The following is a 26171-nucleotide window of genomic DNA, read 5'->3' on the forward strand; positions in this document are numbered from 1 at the left end:
TCTGCAGGCTTCAGGCTTCAAGCTCTGGTAGTGGCAGTAGCTGGAACATCCCAGGGACTATTTTCTGGGTTTGGCAGTGGCGACTCTGGAAGTGTGCTTTCTCCCTGTGGGTTCATTTTGTAAAGTTAAAAACAAGTGGCTGGAAATAAAGTTGAAACGAGTTGTCAAAGTCGGCTCACTAGCACCCTCTGCTGTATACAAATGGTATCAATTTTTTCTCTTTGAAAGAACTGCAGGTTTTATTGCTCTGGGATGTGTCATAGAGAAGGGAGGCAGAGAGGCAGAGAGAGGCTATGCCTGAGGTCCTGCTGTGAGGTGATGAGACTTTTAGGCCTCTGTAGCTGGAGGGATTCGGTGGTTAGGAGCATTTGCTGCTCTTCTAGACTCCCAGAGTTCATTGCCCAGCACTCACGTTGGATGGCTCAAAACCACCTGTAACTAGCGCCTGGGATCCAACACTCTCTCCTGGTTTCTGTAGGAACCTTTTCACACATGACTCACATGCAAACACACCTACACACATGCACAGGCACACACAAATGAAAAATGAAATAATAAACTTGAAGAGATAGGACCAAGTGGAAGCAAAGTCGTTCGCTGGGAAGGGCTGTTGAAGGAGTCATTGGGACATGGATGTTCTCTGACAAGATCGGGCCCTTCTTGCAGGCTTCCTCCCATGTCCGGACTTCACTGTGAGCTCTGGGCTCTGTTCCCACCCACGGGTAGCAGTGTGGGCAAGCACTCAACATTTCGCAAGCAGGCTGCACTCAGAAAGATGCTGGCCAACTCCGGTGGAAGGTTTAGCCCATTGTACCCTACCCACTTCCATAAAAGTTGTTGCAAAACTAATAGTAGATCTTTATTCAAAACAATTTCTGAAATAAACAGGAAACATTCTGTACTGCTACTGGGAGCGCTTGCTGGCACTGACAACCAGGGCTTCACTCTGCAGGGAGCATTGCAATCACAGGGGCTGACAGCCCCATGGAGTCACTGTCTGGCACGCGAAGCAGGGCTGGGTGCAGGGAGGACATGTCCCGGTACACACACAGACCATTTGAAGGATTAGCCGGATTGGGTGTTTACTGGAGAGACATTCAGTTCCACATGAGGTATCTGGTATTTGTGGTCAGCGGGGTGCGGTGAGGCAGCTTGGGAGGCTCCTTGTCCTCTGTTGGCAAAGGGTCATAGGTAAAAGGCACTCACTGAGCCCCGCTGCCAGGCGGAAGGGGTTGCAGTCATCATAGAAAGCTTGTGAAGAGAGGCCCAGCCAAGGATCTTGGCTGGTTTCTGATCTTGCAAATTCTGAGTATCCACGTAGTCTAAATCATCCAGGGAGGATCTTCTCCCTGTCCGCCCGCCTCTGTGGCCCCAGCAGGGAGAATCAGTCTTGATAGCAAGACATGGTTTTCATCAGATGAGAGCGTCGAACACTGGCCACAGTGCAACTTCTGCACACGAGAGCCTGTTTTGGCCTAGAGGAAGGCAAAGCCTCTGCCTCCATCCTGCTCCATCCTGCTCAGTCATATCTAGACAATGATCAGTGCCAAACCTCTGGAAAGGAGAGACACTGCTAGGGAGGCCAGAAGGAATCCAGAGACTTTTACAGTGTTCTCACCCGTGTGCTCCCCAACCTGCGAGGTAACCTTTTTTATATCCCCACCCTGGGGGTAGGGGAGAGCGGGAGCAGAGAACTTGCTCAGATGTGGTTTGGAGGGTCCTGTCTCCATAATTAATACTTCGGCTTCTTCCTTTCCTGACTCTAAATCTGCAGGTGGCCTGACCCATGGAACTTCATCAGCAATTCTGTGTTCTGCGGGTCTGCTCAGTGAGCCCAGCATATAGGGATTCCCTCTTTAACAAGATGACTGGCCGTCAGCATAATTCCAAACACAGTGATGGTGTCTAAGCACTTCTTAACGATCCTTTAAGAGGCTCCTGCCTAAGTTTATTGCATTCATAGTCTGAAAGGCACTGGAGGCGCCCTCTCGTTCCTCACCCGCCTCCAGTGGGGCTTCCCGCACCAACCCTGCCTGTTTATGTCACAGTGTCTCTGAGGTGGAGATGTCAATTGTGTATATTCGCAGACACAGAATGAAGACTATGCAGCCTTTGTAATTTTAGGGTCCTCGGCAAAAGTGCTAAGAAGGGGTGACACCTTGTGTGTGATCAAACAGCAAGCCACACATAAGGAGGACAGAGTGAAAATCTCAGGTCGCGTGTCCTCGGCTCGGAATTGTACTTAGCCAGGCTTCTTTGTGGAGAAGATCAAATCTCTGGTTTTATTGTGGATTAAAATTACATTCAGGAACTCATCTTGAGAGGGTCTTGGGCACCATGTTGCCCTCTGCTCCGGTATGAACGTGTCCCCTCAGGGTCCATGTTTGAAGGTTCAGTACCCAGACTTACTAGCACGGTGTTTGGAGATGGGGCCTCTGGGGCATGAGGTGGGGTCCTGAGGGGGACCCTAGGATGGGATCCGGGCTTTCCTAAGAGGAGGGCAGCTGAGATGGCTCACCTGCTCTGTCAGGAAGGCCCGTGCCTCATGCTGCACCTCATGGGTGGAGTTCAGAAGGGACACACACACATCTCACAGATACCTTTCTCTTCTTTGTCCATGACCCTTCTAGGTGTTCAGTTATAGCAACAGGAAATGGGTGGATCCTGTTGTGGCTTGAATGTGAAATGCCTCTCCCCACTCCCCAAGGCTCACATATTTGAACACCTGACCCCCAGCTGGTAGCACTGACTGCCTAGGAAGCTTGTGGAACCTTTGGGAGGCGGGATCTTGGTGAAGGAAGTGGGTCACTGGGGTGGTGGTGGCTTTGAGGCCTTGTAGCCTGGCTCCACTTCCTGTTCATTCTTTGCTTCCCTAGGGTGGATGCCATGTCCTTCCAGCTTCCTGCTCAGACCACCAAGTCTTTCCTTCCGGGTGTAATGTCTTTTCAGTCATGATGGCCTTTCCCCACTGTGAGCCCAAACTGACCCCTCCTCCCTTAAATTTGTCTGTCAGGTCTTTTGTGGCAGCAACGAGAAAAGAACCTGATAGACGCAGATGCCATCACGGACTCAGAAGGGATCCTGGCTGCACTCCCTCTGCAGAGGGAAGGGAGTCTGACCCACGCCTGACAGACTGTGCTCAGTGGCAGAGGATCAAGGGAGCCCACCTTCCCTGGCAGCCTCCCTCAGCAAGCACACGGGACAGACTTCAGGTCATTCTGCAGGAAGGCAGGCAGACACCAGGGCCAGGTCGGCCAAGTCGGTGTGTCTCATGCGTGTGGTATTTCTGTCTCCAGCGTGAGAGCAAAACCAGGGTCCAGGCGTGTTGCTTTCCTTACGCGCCTGTGTGATTGCCAGCTGCACTGCTGAGTTTTCACTGTATTTCCTTCGCTTAGGCCTCGGGGCACTTTTCCGATCTTCAGGGGAACATTGCAATCCCGGACCCAGAGGCACAGAATGATGAGAAGATGATTTAGAAACAGTTCCCGATTGTGACCATAAGGAAAACCACACAGAGGGCAACAAGAACCAGACAGATGAATCCATGGGCCCTGAGGATTGGCCGCTGCTCTGTTTTGGAGGACCAGACCTGCTGTGAAGGTAAGTCCTAACTTTTCTTAGCTCTCACCCTGGGCAGAGGGAGATGAAACTCTGGAAGCCAGTTCATCTGAATGAAGTTTCTGTGATCGCTCGAGGATCCAAGGCAGCCGGTAACAGGTGCCAGAGCTGTTAGTTAACCACGTCGTAGTAGTAATTGCGAAGTCGCAGCTCCACGGCTGTGAATCCCGGTCTGTTCTCTACCCTGGAGGAGGAAGAGATGTGTTACTCTTTGTAGGTAGAGGGGTGGAAACATGATTAGCTCACTGTGCCCCCTAGTGGTGAATGCCAGTCACTGCACCCTGTACCAGTGTGGTCTGAAGTCCCTTCCCAATCCCAACCTGCAGAACTCAAGCCTGCATTTTACAAGATCCGGAGGATCTGTGTCCTTGTGAGCTAGAAGGATTTTGTACTATGTTACAGAAGTTAGTCGTCTCAACAACTAACTTGTCCCTGCGTTGTAGATGCATCAGTTCACGCGTGTTGACACAGTCTGGAACCACTTAGGGAAGGCAGTCTCAATGAGGGACTGCTGTCTAGAACAGGCCAGCCTGTCAGGGAATTGTCTTGATCATGTTATTTGATATGAAGACCCAGCCTGCCGTGGGTTACCGTTCTTGGACTTTCTCAAGGAGGAGAAAGTGAGCTGAGCACAGAAGGATGTACGACATCTTTTCTCTCAGCTCTCCACTGTGACGGTGTGACCAAATGTTTTCAGTTAGGGCCACCTTGACCGCCTTGTGACCATGGACTGTAATCTGGAGTTCGGACCTAAAATAAATCCTTTGCCCCTATGTTAGCTTTTGGCCAAAACATTTTATCACGGCGACAGACATAATTAGGACGCTAGCCACGCCGTCTGCTTCTGCAAACATCCAGGCCAATGGAAGGCAGGGTTGAGTACTCACTCATAGGTCCAACAAAGGTTCATCAGGTCATACATCTCTCGGGGGCATCCTGGAGGGCACCCCATACGCTCTCCTTTCTCCAGCATGGCGCTCACCTCGCTCCCCTTCATCCCCTGAGACATGAACATGCACACAAGCTTTTAAACCACCTGCCAACAAACAAAGGACCTCACCCCCCCCCCCCCCCAGACAGAGGGACACAGACACAGGCTGTGCAACACCAAGTGACATCAGTCACAATGCTAGGGGCCCTTCCTCCGAATCCAGTCAGAAGTGGCTGCCTGGTGAGAAGGGTTGGATAACTTGGGGAGAAGGGGGGCTTTGGGGTTCCTGCTCTGATTCCTTATTTAGGGCCTGGCCTTATGGGATGTAGGGCCTTCATGTGTGGCAATCTACTGAGTGGCACCATCCAGGAAAACACACACACACACTAGTTTCGTCTGCAAAGTGCTACCTTGCAAGCACGAGGACCTGAGTTCAATCCCCAAAGCCCATGTAAACAGTCAAGAGTGGCAGTGAATGCTTGTAATCCCAGTGCTGGTGGCATAGAGACAGGCAGATCCCTGGGGTTTGCTGGCCAGCTAGCCTGGCCTATTGGATGAACTCAGGCTAAGAAAGAGACTACCACAAACAGCAAGGCAAGTAGTCCCTGAGGAATGATGTCTCAACACATACATATGCACACACATGAGAAACACACGTGCATATGCATACACATGAGAATGCACACAATATGTATACATGAGAATACACACACATATCCATACATGAGAATGCACAGACATATGCACACACATGAGAACACACGTGCATATGCATACACATGAGAATGCACACACATATGCATATGCACATGCGAGAATGCACAGACATATGCAAACACACCAGAATGCACACGTATATGCATACACATGCATATGCATACACATGAGAATGCACAGACATATGCACACACACATATGCACACACACGAGAATGCACATACATATGCAAACACACCAGAATGCACACGTATATGCACACACACGCATATGCATACACACGAGAACACACATGAGAATGCACGCACATATGCACACATATGAGAACACAGGAGAATGCACATGCATATGCACACACACGAGAATGCACATACTTATGCAAACACACCAGAATGCACATGTATATGCACACACACGCATATGCATACACACGAGAATGCACAGACATATGCACACACACATATGCACACACACGAGAATGCACATAACAACAGCTAACGTAGTTGATGCTGTCAGTGTCACCATTTCTATTATAACTCTCAAGAAGAATGGTCTGGGGCTGTGTCTGGTAAGTGTGTATTAACACACAGTGAAAATATGTTCACTTAGCACCAAGTGTCATTTCCAGGTTACTGTAAGCTAAGGTTGTACTAGCTGCCCACTGTTAGAGGCTGATGAGCAACCCCAGAGTGTCCCCAGGTTCTTGTGGCAATAGCCCAACACCGAGTGATGTTTTCCTAAGGCCACAAGGCTGAGACATGAGACACACAGCTGAGCGCGGCTCACCCGATAAGGCTTCTGCCCGTAGGAGAACGCTTCCCACATCAGGACTCCGAAGCTCCAGACGTCACTCTTGCTGGAGAACTTGTAGTAGTTGATGCATTCGGGGGCGTACCACTTCACGGGCCACTTCCCGTGGGTCTGGGCCTGGGAGCAGAGCGAAGTCAGGTGTGCTCGTGTCAATGCAAGCAGGAGTTGGGTGGGAGAAGCAGGGCAGAGAAAAACCTCTGCTGAAACCCGTAGTGCCAGCTCGAAGGAAAGGGACTCAGAAAAATCTTCCAAGGATCAACCAGTTCTGGGGCATTCATGAAGCCCTCAGTTGGAGCCCTAGTACAGTGTAACCCAATCATGGTGGTGCGTGACTATAAACCTAGAACTCAGTACCTGTGAAACCAGCCTGGGTTGCATGAAAGCATGTCTAAAAAATAAAATCAACTTGTTTGACTTGTATTTATGAAAGTAAGTTAGCACAAGCATTCTATCCTTTTTTTCAAAACTCAAAATTCAGGGCTAGCAAGGTGGTTCAGTGGGTAAGGTGCCTGCTGCCGAGCCTGAAGATCTGAGTTCAATTCCTGGGACAGACACGGTAGAAGGAGAGAATAAACTCCTATAAGTTTTCTTCCAGTCTCTATCGGTACATTGTGGCACACATGCCTACAAACACACCACAAGATAGATAAATGTGAGAAAAAAAAAGAAACAGAAGATGCTAGTCTGAGTAAGTCTTCAGCTGAGATATGTTAAGTATTTTTGGATTTCATTTCTTGATCAACAGAATTAATCTTAAGACTACTTTCCCATTGCTGAGTGTTGATGGCTCACACCTTTAACTCCAGCACTCGGGAGGCAGAGGCAGGCAAATTTCTGTGAGTTCGAGGCCAGCCTGGTCTTCAAGAGCTAGTTCCAAGGTTACTGGTGAGATTTCCACAATAATAAAACACAGAGAGCATACATTTATCTTTCAATACTTTTATGACCTCCTGTCATGAGCCTGCACTGAACTGTCCCTCACCCTGCTGTCACGAGCCTGCACCAAGCTGTCCTACCTTGTAGTAGTTCTCGTCCGCACGAAGGGCTTTGGAAAGACCGAAATCGCTGATCTTGGCATAATGTTGGGTGACCAGAAGCACATTCCTTGCAGCCAGATCTCTGTGCACGAAATTGGACTCTTCCAAATACTTCATCCCCATGGAAACCTGATGAACCAACTCGATGATGTTCTTATCCTTGATGTGCCTAGAACCACAGGCTGCTGTTAGTAAGAGTAGTCAGTGGTCATGGCAAACACACAGCTATGTTCCCTGTGTACATGTATAAAGAGGGAAGATGGATCAGTGTAAGAACACATGCTGCATGAGATGAGGACCTAAATTTTGATTCCCAGAAGCCATGTGAAAAAGCTGGATGTGGCCACCTGTGCCTGTAATCCCAACACTGGTAGGGGGTGGAGTCAGGAAGATCCTGAGGTTTGCTGGCTACCAGCATAGCCAAAAAAACAAAACAAAACAAAACAAAACAAAACAAAAACAAAACAAAAAAACCTAAACAAAATAGCAAAACTTCCTGTTTTTTGGTTTTGTTTTTTGTTTGTTTGGTTAGTTGGTTGGTTTTTGGTTTTTTGGGTTGTTGTTTTTTTTTTTTTTTTGAGATAGAGCATCACTGTGTGGTTCAAAATAGCCTGGATCTTGCTATGTAGATCAGCAGGCTGGTTCTAAACTCACAGAGACCCACCAAACTCACAGAGACCCACCAAGCTCTGTCTCTCTGGTGTTGTAATTAAAGACAAGTGCTACCTACCATACCGGCTGTGTCTTCAGGGAGCAGAGCAGAAAGTAGTAGAGGACACAGTGTTCTAGCCTCTGCATGTGTGCATGGGCATGCACACCCATGCACATGTGTATGCACACACATTTGCTAGGCACAGACATGAGAAAACAATCACGGGAGGCATGGGTAGTGATGTTTTATTTATGTTTTAATAAATAAAGCTCACCTAAAGATCAGAAGGGCAAAGCTAAGCCCCTAGAGGTCAGGCAGTGGCGGCTCACAAAGAAGACTCAGCAGACTCAGCCCCTCTCTCCTTCCATTTTACATTCCCTCTAGTGCTGGGATTAAAGGTGTAAGGCACCATCACCTGGATTTGTTTCTGCATTGATCTTGTGGAGACTGGGGTGGCCTTGAACTCACAAAGATCCATCTGCCTCTGTCTCCCAAGTCCTGGGATTAAAGGTGTGTGCCACCACTGCCTGACTCTAGTGCCTTAGCGTTGCCCTTCTGATTTTTAGGCAGGCTTTATTTGTTAAAGCATAAGTAAAACATCACTGCAGGCCTGAGTGTGGCAGGTCATCTCTCTGCTGCACAGCCGCTCCAGACTGAACACCGTTCTCACGACACTCAATGTGTTTCATTTTTACACATGTACAGAAAGTCACACAGGGCTGCGGAGACAGCTTAGTTGGCAAAGTGCTCATCCTGCAAGCATGAGGACCCGAGTTTGATGCCCAGAGTCTGTGTGAAAATAAAGCCAGGTATAGGGGCCCATGCTTGCAGTTTGAACGCTGGGGAAGTGAAGCTGGTGGATTCTTGGGGCTCGCTGCCCAATCTGTCTGGCATAATCGATGAACTCCAGCCAATGAGAGACCTCTGTCTCAAAGGAGACAGGCAATATTCCAGGGTACCGGAACTGCTTTAGGTTGACCTCTGGCCTCCACCGCTTGCACCTGCACAAACACTCATATTCACACCCATATACTGGAAATAGTAAAGAACGGGTGTATAAAGTGAGAAGTGGTCAGCCTTGGCTCAGAGGAGTCAGAGATGACTCTAAATCCCTGTTTCAAACTGGATAGGTTATAAATTGTGTATTCGGCGTAATAACCAGGCTAGCTTAATATGAAACAGCAAATTTTAATGAAGGGATAGCTTACAACACCAGGGATCCAGCGATAGGCAGGAAATAGAAAAAGGGACTGGCGGGACTCACACCCACCAGATTTATACGTAAACATTAGCCCGAGGCGAACACGCCCCCCATTGGGCTGGGCTTACCTTATAAAATTGGCTCTGTGTTTCCATTCCCTGCCTGTAAAGAAGGGTTCACACCCTCTTTCCACAGAGTCGAAGGCAACAGCTAAAGTACAAACAATGCTGCAACAGTGTGATGAGCTAAGCCACTGAATTTGGTTCCTTCTAGGAGTTTCTCTGTGTTGACCACAGCCTTAGAGCAGCTGTGCCTAGACCACTGATGAGCAATCAGTGAACAGCAGCCTGCTCCTGAGATGCAGGTACTCAGGAGATCAGCAAGAGGAGACAAGACTGGTACCCCAGGAAGATGCTCATTCACGGTGTTTACCTAGGAAGAATGTTCTGCCTGTTGCAGAAGGTGCCCTGCCCACACACCTCGAGGATTTTATCACTGGGCAGAGATTCAAGACCAAATGATAGTGAGAGTTGTTTTCTGCCAGGGCTAGGGAGATGCTTCAGTTGGTAAAGTGTCTGATGCACAAGGATGAAAGAAGACCTGAGTTGGGGATTCCCAGCACTCAGATAAAAGCCAGGCATGGCAGTAGGAACCTGGAATCCCTGGGGCTCCAGAGCCAGCCCAGTTTGTCTGAATCGGTGCGCTCCAGAGTCAGTGAGACCCTGTCTCAAAAGATCAGGCGGAGATTCTAAGTGATAGCTCAGTGGTTAAGAATGCGTGCTGTTCTTGTATAGGGCCTGAACTTGGCTGGGAGGCTCACAACTGCCTGTAACTCCAGGTCCAAAGGATCTGACACTCTTTTCTGGCCTCTGTGAGTATCTGCATTCATGTGGCACACACTCACACAGGCATATGCTCATAAATAAACAATAATAGGAGGGAGAATGATAGAGGAGAGAGAATGACATCCTACATTGACCTCTGCCCCCCCCATACATTCACTTAGGTGTGCTCCAACAGATGTATACACAGGGGGGAGAGAGAGAGAGAGAGAGAGAGAGAGAGAGAGAGAGAGAGAGAACTGAATCTAAAGGCTGCATCTCCCCTCATTCCATGAGGTTTCTCAATTCCCTGAGCATGGAACAATGTAGGAATGTAGGAAGTGGGGAGGAGAGAGAGAGAGAGAGAGCTTCCTACAGAAATCAGGACCCAGCACAGCCCAAGGGGGGCCAGCGCACAGCTCCTGTGCACCTGAGCTCCACGGCACCTGTTCTGCTGCAGGTACTTGTTGAGGGGCCCCAGCTCCGCCATCTCCATCACCAGCATCCAGGACTCGGCCTCACAGATTCCGATCATGCGCACAATGTAGGGGTTGTCCAGCTGCTGCATGACGTTTGCCTCTGCTAACAGCTCATCCTTCAGAGCGGGGTCGTTGGCCTCGTTCTTCAAGATTTTCACAGCCACTGTCTTCACAACTCTGTAATACAGATTGTAGCTCATGAGAAACTGTCCAAACTGCCTAGAAGTTCTCTTCCGTGAGGCATGATGCCCGGGTGTGGCTGGGGTCGTGGAATGCACAATGCCAGGGTTGATCAGGGTGGGGAAATGTTGACACACGCGCTACAGAATGAGAGTCTCTTAAAGCCATTCAGAAAGTGGCCACAGGCTGAGGGGGACAGCTCAGTGTGTAAGGTGCTTGCCATGTAAGAGTGAGGACCTGAGTTCAGATCCTCAGGCCCCACAGGAAGTTGGATATAGCAGCATAAGACTGTAATGGCAGCACTTCTAAGGCACGAAAACATGGGAGAATCCATGGACACCAAGGGGTCAGCCGTGAACCCCAAGAGTCTCTGTTTCAAGCAAGATAGAAAAGTAAGAAGTGACACCCAGGATTGTCCTTTGACCTCTATATTGGTGCTGTGGCAGGAGTACCTGCATGCACCGTGGACATACATACACCTAAGTACACACACACATGCACACACACTTAAAAATGGCTAGTACCATTTTTCTCATTCTTGCAGAAATTTTATCACAGGTGTAGTTTCTCAAATCACACATAGTTAACGCTTGTTCTTTCATTTAAACCACATTTTGTTAGAAAATTTTCAAGAGTTTGGCATGATCCATGTGATATTTTAATGTGAAAATGAAAAATCTATATTTTGGAAACATGTTGGGACTTGCTTCAATCCAACAAAGCCCAATGGGAGAGACTTTCTTTATCTTTAACTCTGAGGTTTAACAATGTGTGAGTTTTGAACTGAACCTGGTAGTGCACACCTGTGGCCCCCAGCACCCCAGCACCCCAGAGGTAGAGATGGGAGGCCCCGAACTTTCAGGTCGTCTTTAATTCCCTCTAAATATAACAGCTGTCATTTCTATCAGATCAGCTATGTCTTCTGCAAGAGGGCAGCAAGACCAGCATTGTCTGTCACTTTGCTCGGCGGAAGAAAGGGCGGGGATGACCACTGGATTGTCACCTGGATTCCTGCCGCTCTCTCTGGCACCTCCCAGACGTCTCTATGAGATTCTGTCCTAACTGAACAAAGACTCATGGTCTTGGGAGGTGCTAGTGCACACAGACCCTGAAGCTTAGCAGGAGTGTGTGAGGTCATATGTGGGGGGACTGTGGTGGGTTGAAAGAAAATGGCCCCCAAAGGGAATGATACTATAGCTTTGTTGGAGGAGGTGTGGTTTTGTTGAACAAAGTGTGTCACTGTGGAGGTGGGCTTTGAGGTCTCATAAATGCTCAAGAGACCATCTAATGTCTCAGACCACTTCTTGTTGCAAGCAAGTCAAAATGTAGGACTCTTAGCTACTTCTTTACCACCAAGTCTGCCTGCATGCTACCATGTCGCACCATGACGATAATGGACATCTGAAAATAGAAGCCACCCCATTAAATGTTTTCCTTCATGGTGTCTCTTCACAGCAACAGAAACCCTACCCAAGACAGGGACTATACACATCCCTGTAGAAGCCAGACTTCTTGGTGGTGCAATTCCCGTAAGCAACCCTCATACATGCTCTGAAGTCAGTCTGATAACTCACTAGTCCCCCATGGTGAACTCTGGGGGAATTGTACTCTGGTTTGTGGTTGGTGCTCTGTAAGTAGACACTTGTTTACATCTGCCAGGGTTAGCCTCTGTAGTAGCCAGGTTTCCAATCTATTGCTCTTTGATAGACAGAGGAACAATGTCCCACTACCTGTAAACAAGGGTAGCAGACAGTGATACAGAATATTCCAAGCTGAGGAAAGTCCCCAATTGAAAAATACTAAAACAGCTTCTATAAGGTTCACCAGCTATGCCATACATATAACTTCCAGCAACATCATGTGATTTACTGGCTAGGCTATGTCTATATGCATATGTGAATACATTTGTAGTATTGAAAATGGGTGTCTGGGCCCAGAATTAAAGAGCATACATTGTTTTACTTTTTTTTGTTTGTTTCTTTTTGAGACAGGGTTTTATGTAATCCATTCTGGTCTCAAGCTTGCTGTAAGTGGCAGTTGACTTTAAACTTCTGGTCCTCCTGCCTCTACCTCTGGGGTGCTGAGGATCACAGGTGGTGCCACCATGCCCAGTTCAAAGCTCACACAATGTTAAAGATTAAAGGCACACTTCTCTCCCAGTGGGCACTGTTAAATTTAAGCAGCCCTCAATGTGTTTCCAAAATACAGATTTTTTTCATTTTCTCATAAAAAATATCACATGAATCATACTGAACTCTTGAAAATATTTATAACAAAATGTGGTTTAAATGAAAGAACAAATATTAGCTATGTATGATTTGAAAAACTATACTTGTGATAAAATATCTACAAGAATGAGAGTGGTTCTTTTGCTGGACCTTCAAACTGGAGAATAAAAACAGTCAGTTAAGGGGCCGTGAGAGATTCTGTAGGTAAAGCTGCATGCTGCCAAGCTTGAGTACTGAAGTTTGATCCCTCAATCCCCATACCTGCATGCGTGTATACACACACACACTACAGCCACACACATACACACACCTAAAAAAATAGAATGCATCAAATAACAGAATAAGTGGGATAGACACACCAGAAAAGCACACACACTAGTGTTGTACTAATTTGGGATGCGGTCCATGGTCTTTACAAGTGCATTTAGACAGTTCAGTTCCTGAGGAGACTCTCTGGGTCCTCTTGGAACCATGAGAGGTTCCATTCTGTCATCTCTAGCCTCCTACTTTGACTTTTATATTTAGGTTTCTTGTTGCATCTATGGTGTGAGGTAGGGATCCAAATTTATGTTTTTTAAAAAAGTCTCAATTCCTCTAAATATTTACAAAAGAAAATACCATCTTTTCTAGAGAAGTCCAAGAGAAAGTGATGACCCACTAATTTCATGAGACTGCCGTTGTTCTGGTGTCCAAACATTTGTTTATGTTGGCTCAGGAAGAGACTTTCTGAGACTCCTCATTTTCCAACATTTGGGCTCTTTTACAGACAAGAGAATAAGACCTCATTACAGGAATGTAAGAAAGCAATTGATAACTTTACAGGGTGGTTTGAATGAGAATAGTAGGTTCACATATTCAGTTTTTCAAAAGGTTTGTTTTAAATTTTGTATCTAAGTGTGTGTCTGCGTTGGTATATGCATGTTGAGTGCAGGTACCCTCAGCGATGTGGGAATTCCTTCTGTGTGTTGCTTGTTTTGGTTAATGAATAACGAAACTTCCTTGGCCTGAGGGGGCAGAACTTACGTAGGTAGAGAAGACAAACTGAGTTCTGGGAGGAAGAAAGCAGAGTCAGAGAGATGCCACGGACCCACTGTTGGAGATAGATGTTCTGAGACTTTGTTGGTAGGCCACGAACGCGTGGTGATATACATTAATATAAATGGGTTAAACTAATACGTAAGAGTTAGCCAATAAGAAGTTAGAGCTAATGGGCCAAGCAGTGATTTAATTAATACAGTTTCTGTGTGGTTATTTCAGGGCTAAGCTAGCCGGGCAGCCAGGACAAACAAGCGGGCCTTCCTCCTACACCCTCAGAGTCCAGAAGAGGGCATCAGAGTCCTTGGAGCTGGAGTTAAGGGCAGCTGTGAGCCATCTGGGTACAGCAGAGTGAATTTAGGTTCCAAGGAAGAGCAGTATACCCTCTTAACCTCTGAGTCATCTCTCTCTCTCTTAATATTCAACTTTAAAAGTGACTGTGATTTAAATACATCTATTTAAAAATGGCCTCTGTGCTTGTACACAGGACGCAAGGCACCAGAAACCAAAGTTTTACAAACATATAAAGATCCAGCAAATGCCTATACCAAGGTTAGTTGCAGGTAGTCATGTTTCGGAGGTACAACATAGTCATATTTTCTTATGAATTTGCTTATTTCTATTTAGTTATTTTCTACGAGGCACATGTACTAACACAAACATTTCATTACTGTGACTACAGTTAGCACACACAAAGGGTGCTTTCTTTACAAAAGAGTCGGAAATGAAGGTGGGCAAAAGGGAAGAGTTGATTACAGAGCTTGCTGCCAAGCCTGATGACCTGAGTTTAGTTCCTGGAACCCAGGTGAGAAAGAGAGGACCAACTTACGTGTCCCGTGACCACATGAGATGAATGTTGGGACATATGTGCACATACACAATAAGACATAATTTCAAAATGAATACATATAATGCTAGTGAAAAAGTACTAAGCCATGCTAGGCTAAACTTCACATCTGGGATTAGATGAACATTCTCAGTGCATTTCTTGAAGTTTTCCATGCTGCCTGCTCACATGATGGTGACTGACAGTAACACAATGGGTAACGGTACTTACTTTTTCATTTGGTAGTATCCCTTTTTCACGGTCCCGAAGTTACCAGAGCCCAGTTCATTGTCCTCCAGGGTTAGCAGGCTTCTGTCTAGGTAGACCTCTTTGGGCCGGATCTCTTCGGGGTCGGCGTAAGGGCTCTCATACACCTCTGTGTCCATGGGCAGGGCCTCTCTCTGAAGGCCTGCAAGGCAATTAGGTAACACATAACTCCAGACAGGGCACCTGTGACCCCTTCCCTCCACTCCTGTGGTCTTATGGGGCATTTACAGGCAAGTGAGAACTGAAGCAAGGGGAGATGGGTCTTCTACACCAGTTAGGCTTTAAGAACATTCTTTGTGACCCTCTGTGAACAGTCTTTGACATCCTCCTGTGAAGAGGTGCCACCGAGGACATGATCCTTGCTGTTTTTTTTATAACTGAACCATGATGCATGTGCTCTCCAAGGCAAGGCTATGAAAAGCCAAAATGCTTAATATTTGATATGCTAAGGATGGCGTCCCGCTGTCCTGAGGCTCCCAAACTGTGAGAAGGACCGGGAAACTCAACATCTATCCAACAATGGCCTTGATGACATGTGGGACACTGTACCTGACTTTTGCAGTGCTGGGAAAGAAACCCAAGGCTCCCATACATTCCAGACAAGACCTCTACCGTGAGCCACATCTCCAGCCACAAGGAATACATTAAGAGAGAGAATTACCTCTTGCTGCTTTAAGCCTCTGGAGGCAATTTATAGCAATAAACAAACCTCAAGCTCACTTCAAAAAAAAATAACAACATAGATACACTCATGAACCCAAGAAAACCAACCAGAGGTCTCAATTCTGGGAGTAAGTCACGTCTGTGGCCTCCCAGTCATCGTGACTGTGAGTCATATCTTCTGTCAAGACCACATGCTCCTCCAAGAAAGGCAACTGGTCTATGGAGTGTGACAGACACAGGATTTGAAGCAGAAGCATGGTGCTGTCAATGGTGACAACTGTTGGGATCTTGTTGCTTGTTTTAATTGTAAAAGACCATTTTCACTTGACAGACTGCTTATTTTATGGATAAGGGATGTCTTCTGACTGTGACTGGACATCGCTGCTGCCTAGTGTTGACCCTCACCATAAGGGAGATTTGGAACAGTGCCCTGAATTTGTAAGCTGACTCCACACACTGACAAGCATGTGTGCACCCTTCTCTGAAGGTTTACTGAGTAAAAGCACATCTCTCACCTCTGTCCGGGGCCCAGGACCCTCCTGTTGGCTCATAGGGGTTGAAGGTCACGGTACTCTCAGGACGACTCCCTTGGGGTGTGGCAGTCTGGAGCACAGGAATGACAGTATGTTATCATTTCTGCACGGATGCTATTATTCTCAAATGATCACTGGTTAGCTTATGCAGGAGACAGAGGAAGAGTTAAGAAGAGGTCAGAAGGCTTATCTCAGTCTTCAGGCAACTGTTTGGACTTGAGAAGGTTAGACAGGCTCATGCCTTACAGCACCCACCCCTGACATGGCCTCAGAACTGGAGGGAGAGAATCCATTCTTCTCATTCCAGTAGAACTTCCTTCCCAATTATGTGCCCTCTGTGTGTGTTTCCCACCTCCCCAAAGATGGGAAAACCTCGTACGTTCCCCACGGATTTATTGCTGCCTAATTTCATGTGGAAGTTATTTAAAAAGCAAAGTCGAGCTGTGTCCACCTGTTTCCCTTCCATACAGATTTAGACACAAGGCATTGATGCCACAGGGTAGCCCAGGCCACTTAGCTACAAGCCCCAAAGAAGGATGCATCCTGCCGAATCCCCACCCCCACCCTGTGCACTGCTGCCATTGATGATAACGATAAAGTTAGTGAGGACAGGCAGCAGGCACGTGCCGTGCCACAAGACAGCGATGATTGCAGCAGGCACGTGCCAGGCCACAAGAGAAGTTCTCTTTGCCTTCCTGAAGCAGAGGAACTCCTCCTTTTTACCTGTGACTGGTCATTGAGGCAGAAGCTGAAGGAAAGCCTCACTGGCTTGTAGACATTTATATATAGGCGAGGGGATTCTCCCTCACTCCATTAAGAGCGATTTGCCCTGTGAAGCAGGTGGAGGGGAAACTCTCCTTGTATTCCTATGGATTTTCCATTTGAAACATTTTTCTCTTCTTCTGACCCATCTCAACCCACAGATTAAAACAAGATGATGGCTACTAAACTCGTCTCACCAGCAAACCACTGTTGGGCTTGAACTCTCCTCCCCTCCCCCCATTTTTGTTTATCGTGCACATCTATTTACCTTATCAGATCCACATATTGCCATGAAGAAATGAGACAGCACCAGGTTTGGGGGGATTTAAAGAAACAGAGACACTCAGCTAACATTACACAGCCACTGTCGTGAAGCTCACATTCAATTCTCTTGTCTCACTAACATGACATTCTCACACATCACAATTTAACAACAGAGTCACACTGTGTCATTACGAGCACAGGGACATGTGTCTCTCAAGATACATTGACTTCCCAGCTACACAGTGTTTGCCATGAGGTAGAGGCTGGCAATGCCTGTGGCAAAGGACCTTTCAATGAAGTCAGAGGACGTCTGGTTTCAGATGCCATGGAGATGCCACTGGATTCACTTTCTTGTGGTTTGTCCAAACACTCCTGCTGGGTTGTATAACAGAACTAACCACGACAACAGAGCAGAAGTTATGCAAAGGTAGGCTTTAAATCAAAGCTCAGCAGCGGCGCCATGCTGTAACGGGGGCTTAGGAAAAACACACAACACAAGCATGTGAAAGAATGGGTGCTGGATGAATAGGTGGGTGGATGAATGTGTGTACGTACGCATGTATGTATGTATGTGTGTGTATGTGTTTATGTATGTATGTATGTATGTGTGTGTATGTATGTATGTATAGATGGATAGAGAGGTGTGTGGGTGTGTGGATGGATGAGTGGATGGATAAGTGGATGGACAGACAGATAAACGGATGGATAGTTGAACAGACGGATGGATGGATGGATGGATGGATGGATGGATAATGGACGGTTTGACAGAGAGATTTAAAAGTAACTTTTCATTAGTGGGAAATGTGAAATGTAAACATGTACAGTTTTAAATGAATTCTCTCTTGAGTCTCTGCACTCAGAGAGGGAACTAGGTCCAGGTAAATCTCTTAAGACCCTCTTAAACTTTTACATATGACTTCAGTAGTGTTGGGTGTTGCTTGGATCCCTCTTATCACTTATACTACCATTGCCCTGGCTAAGGACAACTCTCTTAGCTCATACTTAGTAATTCCTACCGTATCTATCCTTCCCACCCTGCTATTCTCCCTCTATAAACAAACTCCAGCCACAAAGAGTCTTTAAAAATGTTTTCAGGTTAGCACAATGACAATTTTAAGTGTTTTTTTTTTTTAAAAAAATTTTTCTTTGTACATTCTGAGATTCCCAAGACACACTCTGGCCCACCATGGAGTTAAAGGATACCCCAAGATGGGGAAAACAGGTCTATCCCTTCCTATGGCTTGAAGAGCTCCTGCCCTCTGCCCTTCAGTGCCTTGTTCCTGGGCTGCACACAGCCTCTCTAGAATAGTCTCCAAGGTAAGAGGACTTCAAATGGCTTGTTACAATAAACCAGCACCCACAATTTCCTAACAAAATCTGCTAGGGATGTTTTTAAAGCAGAGTTTAGGGACTTAGAAAAATCACTGAAAAAATGGCAGTGTATCAGAAGCAAGTGGGAATGGGTGGCAAGGGACCCAGATCATCCAAGCTCCTGCAGGGAGTTCATATCCACACTGACAGGTGCTATCCCTGTGTCTGTCTGATAGACACAGGAAAGGGCTTTGGAGAGTCGGCTTCCACTTATATGGGTGTAGCACAAGGCCTCATTTCTATTCGACCCATTACAAAGCATCCTCTGAGAATGAGCATTCCTGATCCAGAAACAGAGACCCCCAAGACCCTCCAAGGGATACATAACTTTTCTCATCTGGATGTCTCAGCCCTCAGCAGGTCCCCACCACCTCCTGCCTCATGCACAGGCAGAGACCTATGGGATTGGGGCAATAACGGCATCCAACTTGGGGCACGTTCTGTAGAAGGAATGGGTGGTTTTCCACTGGGATAGTTAAAAGAGCAGTTGGCTGCTTTGTGACATAGATGAAGACACAAGGCCACACTTTTAGCTTTCCCACAGTACTTGAGAACAGGCCTTTGCTGGGACCACTGTCATCACTAAACGCTCTGGAAGCAAAGCCTCCAGGACTATGGCTCTTTTAAAGAAAGGAACACAAAGGCACAATGACAACCAACCAAGTATGGGCCAGTGTTAAAACGGAGGGAAATGTGAACTGCAGAGAGGAGCGCGCTGCGGGTAGGCAACCCTGGCCTGCATCATCAGTCTCTCCAAAGGTGTTTGGTGGTCTGCCCCTTCTCGGGCATCATCTTTTCTGCATCAAGAACAGCTGACAGCCTCACCTCGCTGCTACTTCCCACCAACTCACGCCTTCTGGGTGACTCGAGATGGTGTCAGCTACCCAACCTTTGGTAGATAGTTTTCAAGTTCAAACTACTCTGTCTCAGGGCATGAAAATGAGTGATGCATTTGATGTGTGTGCACATGCATGATATTGTGTGTGTGGCTGAGCAGTTATGTGTGTGTGTGCTTGTGGGGGAGGGGGCAGAAGTAAACCTTAGGAACCATCCACCCTAGTATTTGATACTGTGTCTCCATGGCTGGGTGGCTGGTTAGTATGCCCCAGAGATCTGCCGGACTCTACCTCTCTGGCTGTAATAGCCAGAGCTCTCCATCACATGCAGCTTTTTATGTGGATACAGGGGATCAAACTCAGGCCCTCACAGTTGTGTGGTGAGTACTTTATTGACTGCTCTCTTCTCTCTCTCTCTCTCTCTTCTATCTGTCTGTCTATTATATCTATCTATCTATCTATCTATCTATCTATCTATCTATCTATCATCTATCTATCTATCATCGATCTATCTATCTATCTATCATCTATCTATCTATCATCTATCTATCTATCTATCTATCTATCTATCTATCTATCTATCTATCCATCTTTGACTTTGAAATGATTTGAAGAGAAAACCACACTGCCCTGTGGAGCTGATGGTCTCAGCCCAGCATCCTGCTTCCATAGCCTGTGTTTTAGTTCTCAGACCCTGGCTTTTGCTCCCAGCTCTATGCAAGTAGTTTCAGGTTAGACAGCAGTGGCACTGTGGGTGCTAACACTCCTCAGAAACCGAAAGCCTGCAGGCTTCAGGTCATGGGCTGCAATCAGCTGGCTGTGGCTTCCAGTCTCAGAAGGAGCTCAGGCCAAGGAGGAGCGAGAATACCCAGATGAGGGCAGACTCTGCTAGAAGGTGGGCTATGGGTAGGCTTGCCTGAAGAGAAGCACATGACCTATATGATTATTATTTCATCCAAATATACAAAGATCCAAGACCTGGCCCTTTCGGGTTACACTTTCTCAAAACCCCGGCCATCAAAATTTATGTTGAATAAAACAAGAAATCCAAGGATGAGTTTCTGTTTAATGGTCTTAGGGAGAGTGTGTGACCCTGGGAAGTCTCTTCATGGGTACGACTGTGGACAAAGGTAACCAACACAACAGCAGGGGGTTATATGACCACTGGTGCTCTTACTTCTTAGCTAAGTGTGGTTACATTCTCAGAATATAAAACACATTGCTGTTTTCCAAATTTAAATTCACCTGTCTTGAGGCTGGAGAGGCAGCTCAGTGGCTAAGACCACATACCACCCTTGCTGCTTGCAGATGACCTAAGTTCGGTTCCCAGCATCCACACTGGGCTGCTCGCAGCCATTTGTAACTCTAGCTCCAGGGGATCCAATGTTTTTTCTGCTGTCTGAAGGCAGCTGCACACATGCAGCATATACTCACCCAGTATGCACATGCATACATGAATAAAAATTAATTAAGAAATTGTACTTGACTTTCAGAGTATTTCTCCCTCCTGGTGCTAGAGACCAAATCCAGGCCCTTATGGGTGATAGACACGTACTCTATGACTGAGCAAAATCCACACCCTAGTTTCATTTCTAGTGAAAGTTTCAAACTGATAATCCTAAAAATCAAAGCATATGTTTCCTGGACTCTCAAACTGCTAGAATTCATTCAAGGTGTGGCTGACAGGCTTTGCTGGTGTTGGCTTTTTTTCCATGTGTGGTGCATGTGTGTGTGCACTTCTCTGTGTGTGTGTGTGCATGTGTGTGTGCGTACTCCTGTGTGTGCACTCCTCTGTGTGTGCATGTGTGTGGTGTGTGTTTGTGCATGTGTGTACATGTGTGTGTACATTCAGGGGCCAGAGGCTATGCCAGGTATCTTTTTCAATCACTTCTGCACCTTGTTTTTTGAGACAGGGTCTCTCACTGAACCTGGAACTTGACTAATTGACGGCCAACCAAGGGATCCTCCTGCCTCTGTCTTCTTTGCACTGCGATGACTGGCAGGCATGTGCCACTCTTCCTGGGCTCTTTCACATGGGTGACAGGAACCTGAACTTGGGTGCTCAAGCTTGAATGACTAGAACTTTACCAACTGGGCCATCTCTTCCAGCTGCGGCACATCTGGCCTATCCGAGTGGCCATCACTGAATCATGTGGCAGTCTCAGAGTGAGGCAGTGCTGCTGCTGAGAAGGGGTTCTGCCGATGGAATTACAGTCCCCAGTCAGCTGACTTATGTCATGGAGATTATCCCCCATGGGCCTGGCTCCATCAGGTGAGAATCCTTAGATGCAAGTTTAGACTTTCTGAAGAAAGGAAGGGGTAAGGGGAAGCTAACCGACCCCTACCACGTGGCAGCTTTAACCATGCCACTGAATTTGCACATGGCTCTAGACCTCCCCGTTTGACAATCTCCCCCAAGAACATTGTACTTGCTTTATCTAGTCTGGTAACTGCATAAGATAAGTTCTTGTAATAAATTTGTGTTTAGATATATGCAGGTAATACATCTGCATGTGTGAGCACCAATATATGCATACAAAAATATACACATTCGACATATGCATGGATGTGCATATATAATGTAACTATAATATACAAATATATACACACAAGCACAGATTTTCCATGCATGGATGCATATATGAGTGTATCATACATATGTTTTATGTGTGCTCGTGCACATACGGCATCTCTGGCTGATCCGTCTCTGGTGGGACCCAAGAGACAAAACGTGAGATGCTAGGATGTAAGTGTCTCTTGCTAAAACTGTGCAGAGCTGGGGGCTGTGAGTTGGCAACAGGCCTTGGATTAGGCAAGTGGAATGACATACAGGGTGTGGTTGGAAGCTCAGGAGGAGTCAAGCCGAAGAGGAGAAGACACAGGCTTACTCGCTGCCCCACAGAGTTCTGTGAGGGTTGGTAAGTACGGTGTCACATTCAGGACTATGGTGTCTGTGAGTCTAACACTGACCCACAGTGCTGTAGCTGCTGGCCTGAGTGGCCTTTATAACTGACACCTTTGAAAAGCTCCTTAAGCTGGAGAATATTAAGTACCTCAGCTCGTGAGGTACTATGCTCCCTGCTGTCCACTGAGCTCGCTGGATACGAGCATCCCCAGTCCCAATGGGGCCCTCCACATGGAGAGTGAGTCAGAATCTGGGCGAGGCTCAGGCTGTGGAGCCCGGGGCAGCTACAGAACATTCTCCAGCATTAACCGTCACTGACAGCGCAGAGCACAGGACGGTCTCCTTTCTCTTTGGCCATCGTGTTACTCTCTCTCCTGTGATCTGGTCAACAGCATTAAGATCCTCTAGCGAATGATCAATATAGAGGATAATTACTGAGCAAAATATCTGGGCCTTTATGCCTTTTGTTAATCATCTCTGTGTGTCTCTGCATAGCCATGTGCCCACGTGCTTGGAAAAACATCGATATAAAATGAAAACAGCTGTTGATAGAATCAGCTAAGTGCTGGGACATAGCTCAGTGGTAAAGCACTTGAGTTTGATTCCCAAACCCTGAAGAAACATTTTACACTTACTTCTTTAGTATGTGCCTGGGTCACAGCACACACATGGGGTCAGAGGACAACTTACAGGAGTTAGTCCTCTCCTTCCTCCATGTGGGTTCTAGAAATCAAACCCAGGCTGTCTGGCTTGGTGGCAGGTGCCTTTAGCCTCTGAGCCGTCTTGCCCTCAAGGTTTTCTTTTTATTGTCCCTCAAAATTCAGTCCGATGTCTTGGGGGGCAGAGCACCTCCAGAGACCTCAGTTCCCGCTATTGTGAAGAGCGTCATGTGACAGAGGCGCTAATGCTGCAACACGTGACTCTAGACAGCAAGGGCGAGCTGACCGTGCAGCGTCTGATGTGAGAGTCAGCGGGCACTGGTTGTCTTCACTGAAATGACTGAATTTATGTGTTGGCAGAGAACAAGGCAACATGGTCTGGCTATGCAGCAGCAGCGATGGAGAAGCTGCACACAAAGCATGGAATGCGCTGTGCAAGGGTCGCTCGGCTCAGCGGGTGCACTCAAAAGCGGGCATGCGGTGGAGGCATGGAGGCAGAGCTGTGCTGGGTGAAGGGGAGAGGGAGCCAAGCATGGTCTGCGTGCGGGTCTACCCTACCACTTAGTCAGGGGCAGTAAGCAGGGGACGCTTTAGCACCTTTTTGCCAGGCTTTGGGAAGGAGTAGGATTTGATTCTTGAGATTATTCCACCAGGTGACCAAGTCTAGAAACCACAATGGCAGAGAGGAATAGAGCGTTTAGTTTCAGAAAACACATGCAAGATATTCTTTGTCATGACAAGCTACCTGGCTTTGCTTCTGCAAGTGCACAGTCCAGCCCCTTCACCAGCCCCAGCGAGATTTCCTGCATGCAAATCTGGACCATTTGAGATGCTGCCATTGGGGCAGGGATGTCTAGAATATTCAGTAAATAGTTTCCACTGAAGGCGGCAAAATTAAAGCTGAGACAGGAAGCTGCCATGTTGTCTGTGGAAATCTCATGTGTCAGGCTCCACTAGAGACTCTAGTCACTCATGGTTCAGGGGTGTCTCTGTTCAGTGGCACTGGTTGCAGATGACATTGTCATCTACAAGTCCTGGGACAAATGTAGCCCCTTAGGCCACAAGCTGGACATGCCTGAGATGAGAGGGCCAACAGATCTGTTTCAAGGGCACCAAATGATAAATACCAGAGCCATGAGAAACATGGGAAGCCCATGCACTGGTAGCACTGTATTTTAGAGGACCCTCAAGTTCACTGGTGTTTTAGCCAATTCAAGGTCTCTCAGTTTGGTAGAAGGCACTAACCCTGGATCAACAGTGTCAGTACTGAGTGGCCACCTGTCCCCACTGGAGACAGAACACATTTCTGGCTTTTGGTCAGTTTTGTTGTTTAGGAGTTAGCAGGACATAAGTCAAGAATCATTCCCCAATTAGTGCTAATGGTCTGGGATGTTCACGCTGGAGTCCCCAAGATATGAGAAGACCAACATCTGCAGAGTAACAAAGTACTAGCTCTGTCATCCCAGATGAGAAGTGATTTGAGATCCTTCTCTGTTTGTGGGCAGGGTGATGAAAGGGGTATGCCAACACAGGGACGTCAGGGGTGCAGTCTCATCTAGTGACATGGAGTGGTATGTTGTCTCTGGCCAAGACTCCCAGATTCTTTCCTTCTCTGGAACTTTCTTTTGAGTTCTTACCAAGCATACCCTCCCTACCCTAATCATTGGCCAAACCGGTTTACCCAGGAGGTCAAATCTCTAGTAATTCTGTGTTAATTGGTTTGGTCAAAGGAGTTGAGTAGCTAAACTCAAGGAGATACCAGTTTGCCAGCCCTGTCCTACTGACATGCATGTCAGCAGGCCTGTGGAAGGCTCACACATGTTCATATTGACAGTGAAAGGCTGAGCTTGAACAATATGCCCCCTTTTGCTGCATCTGACAGGAGACCTTTCTGATCTAACAGTGGGTTTCTTCCTCGCTCTGTATACTTCTCTAAAGGATGGAGAGAAAATAAGCCAGTCATGAAACCACAAAAACAGGCTAGCTGAGTAGTGGCCACAGGCAGGTGCCTCCCCAGACTCGCTGGAGTTCCAAGGTCTTCAGGACTGAGCTTGGAGTCCAGAAGCTGTGCTAACTAAAACGGGACTCCCTGAGTACGTAAATACAACTGCTTCCTCAGCACAGACACCTGTAATAACACTTACCACAGGGTGAGCATTTGAACTTGGTGGGTGACCTGCAAGAAGAATATGCCATGGTTGCGGTTAGACAATTACTGTTGTGTTCTTGCAAACCATCTACTTGTCAGATCAATTGATACCACTGGAACAAACTGAGGAGACAGTAAACTTTCTGCATCAATACTTTGCTCTTTTACTGAATTTTTCACACATTCAATTAAGTAAGATTTTATTTTTTGAGACAGAGTCTCACTATATAGACCAGACTGGCCTGGAACTCACACAGATTGCCTACCTCTGTCTCCTATGCTGGGGTTAAAGGTTTGTGCTACCATCTCTGGCAACACATGCAATTAAATATAGTGATTAATTATCCTTCAACTAATGATTCCTAGAATTGGAATGACATCAAGTTTAATCACATGGTAAAATCAAAGCCTCAGCCTGCTTTAGTTTGGAATAGACAAATCTGACACCCCGTTGATAGTGACCAATGTCCCCCAAACCAGACCCAATGTGTCCCAATCACTCACCTATCTGTGCACCGATCTTCTGACATGGTACAGTAAGGACTCTTAACAGCCCATCCGGCTTGTAGGAGTAATGTTCCACTAGCTGCAAGAGAAGCAGGGAAGAAAGTGTAAGGGTAATGTTCCACTAGCTACAAGAGAAGCAAGGAAGAAAGTGGTCAGTAGAAGGAGAGAAATGGAGACAGTGACAGAGTCATGGCCATCACAGACTTTAAAGCCATGGAAACCCCAGACAGTCTTTCCCACAAAGCACTCGGGGGATAGGCTGAGGATGTCCTTGTGTAGAGCCAACAAACTATTTTAGCCTTGAAACTGTGAGTCGCATCCAGAATCAAGAATGGAGAGTGATGAATGCATGTTTGCTTACTGCTTAGGTAACATTCTCCACTCTTGCACAGACCAGGACTCCAACCCAGGGAATGGTACCACCCACCACAGCCTGGTCTTCTCACATCAATGAATGCAGTCAGAACAGTCCCCACTGGCATGTTCGCACTCTAATCTTGTCTACACAATCCTTCATTGGGCTCTCTTCTCAGGCCATTTAGAGTGTGACAAATTGGCCATTAAAACAAACCATCACAGCCAGGTGATGATACACTAGGAATCCATACCATCTCCATCAGCTAGACCTTTATCGGTTTGTTTGTTTGCTGAGACAGGATTTTGCTATGTAGCCCAGGCTGGCCTTGAATTTACTATGTACCTGAGGCTGGCCTTCAACTT

At 46.9% G+C, this 26171-nt stretch overlaps 1 protein-coding gene across 3 annotated transcripts in view; it reads right to left on the reverse strand.

Moving 5' to 3' along the window:
* Nucleotides 1–209: 209 nt before the first annotated feature.
* The window catches only part of LOC121444492 (tyrosine-protein kinase SYK), a 73112-nt gene continuing 47150 nt past the window's right edge, over nucleotides 210–26171 (reverse strand). For 2 of the 3 annotated variants that reach the window (XM_041646303.1, XM_041646304.1), the window contains exons 5-14: nucleotides 25449–25530; nucleotides 24940–24971; nucleotides 23393–23458; nucleotides 15981–16068; nucleotides 14767–14944; nucleotides 10234–10443; nucleotides 7093–7282; nucleotides 6053–6193; nucleotides 4506–4618; nucleotides 210–3802 (exon numbers count right to left, since the gene is read on the reverse strand). In XM_041646303.1, the coding sequence (XP_041502237.1) occupies nucleotides 3730–3802; nucleotides 4506–4618; nucleotides 6053–6193; nucleotides 7093–7282; nucleotides 10234–10443; nucleotides 14767–14944; nucleotides 15981–16068; nucleotides 23393–23458; nucleotides 24940–24971; nucleotides 25449–25530 (1173 nt within the window). In that variant the 3' untranslated portion in view covers nucleotides 210–3729. The remainder of the gene's footprint in view (nucleotides 3803–4505; nucleotides 4619–6052; nucleotides 6194–7092; nucleotides 7283–10233; nucleotides 10444–14766; nucleotides 14945–15980; nucleotides 16069–23392; nucleotides 23459–24939; nucleotides 24972–25448; nucleotides 25531–26171) is intronic. The other variant, XM_041646305.1, reaches the window with a different exon arrangement.

The sequence above is a fragment of the Microtus oregoni genome, unplaced genomic scaffold (assembly GCF_018167655.1).
Source record: "Microtus oregoni isolate MIOR12 unplaced genomic scaffold, Mior012 000128F_ref0000496, whole genome shotgun sequence".
Taxonomy (NCBI): domain Eukaryota; kingdom Metazoa; phylum Chordata; class Mammalia; order Rodentia; family Cricetidae; genus Microtus; species Microtus oregoni.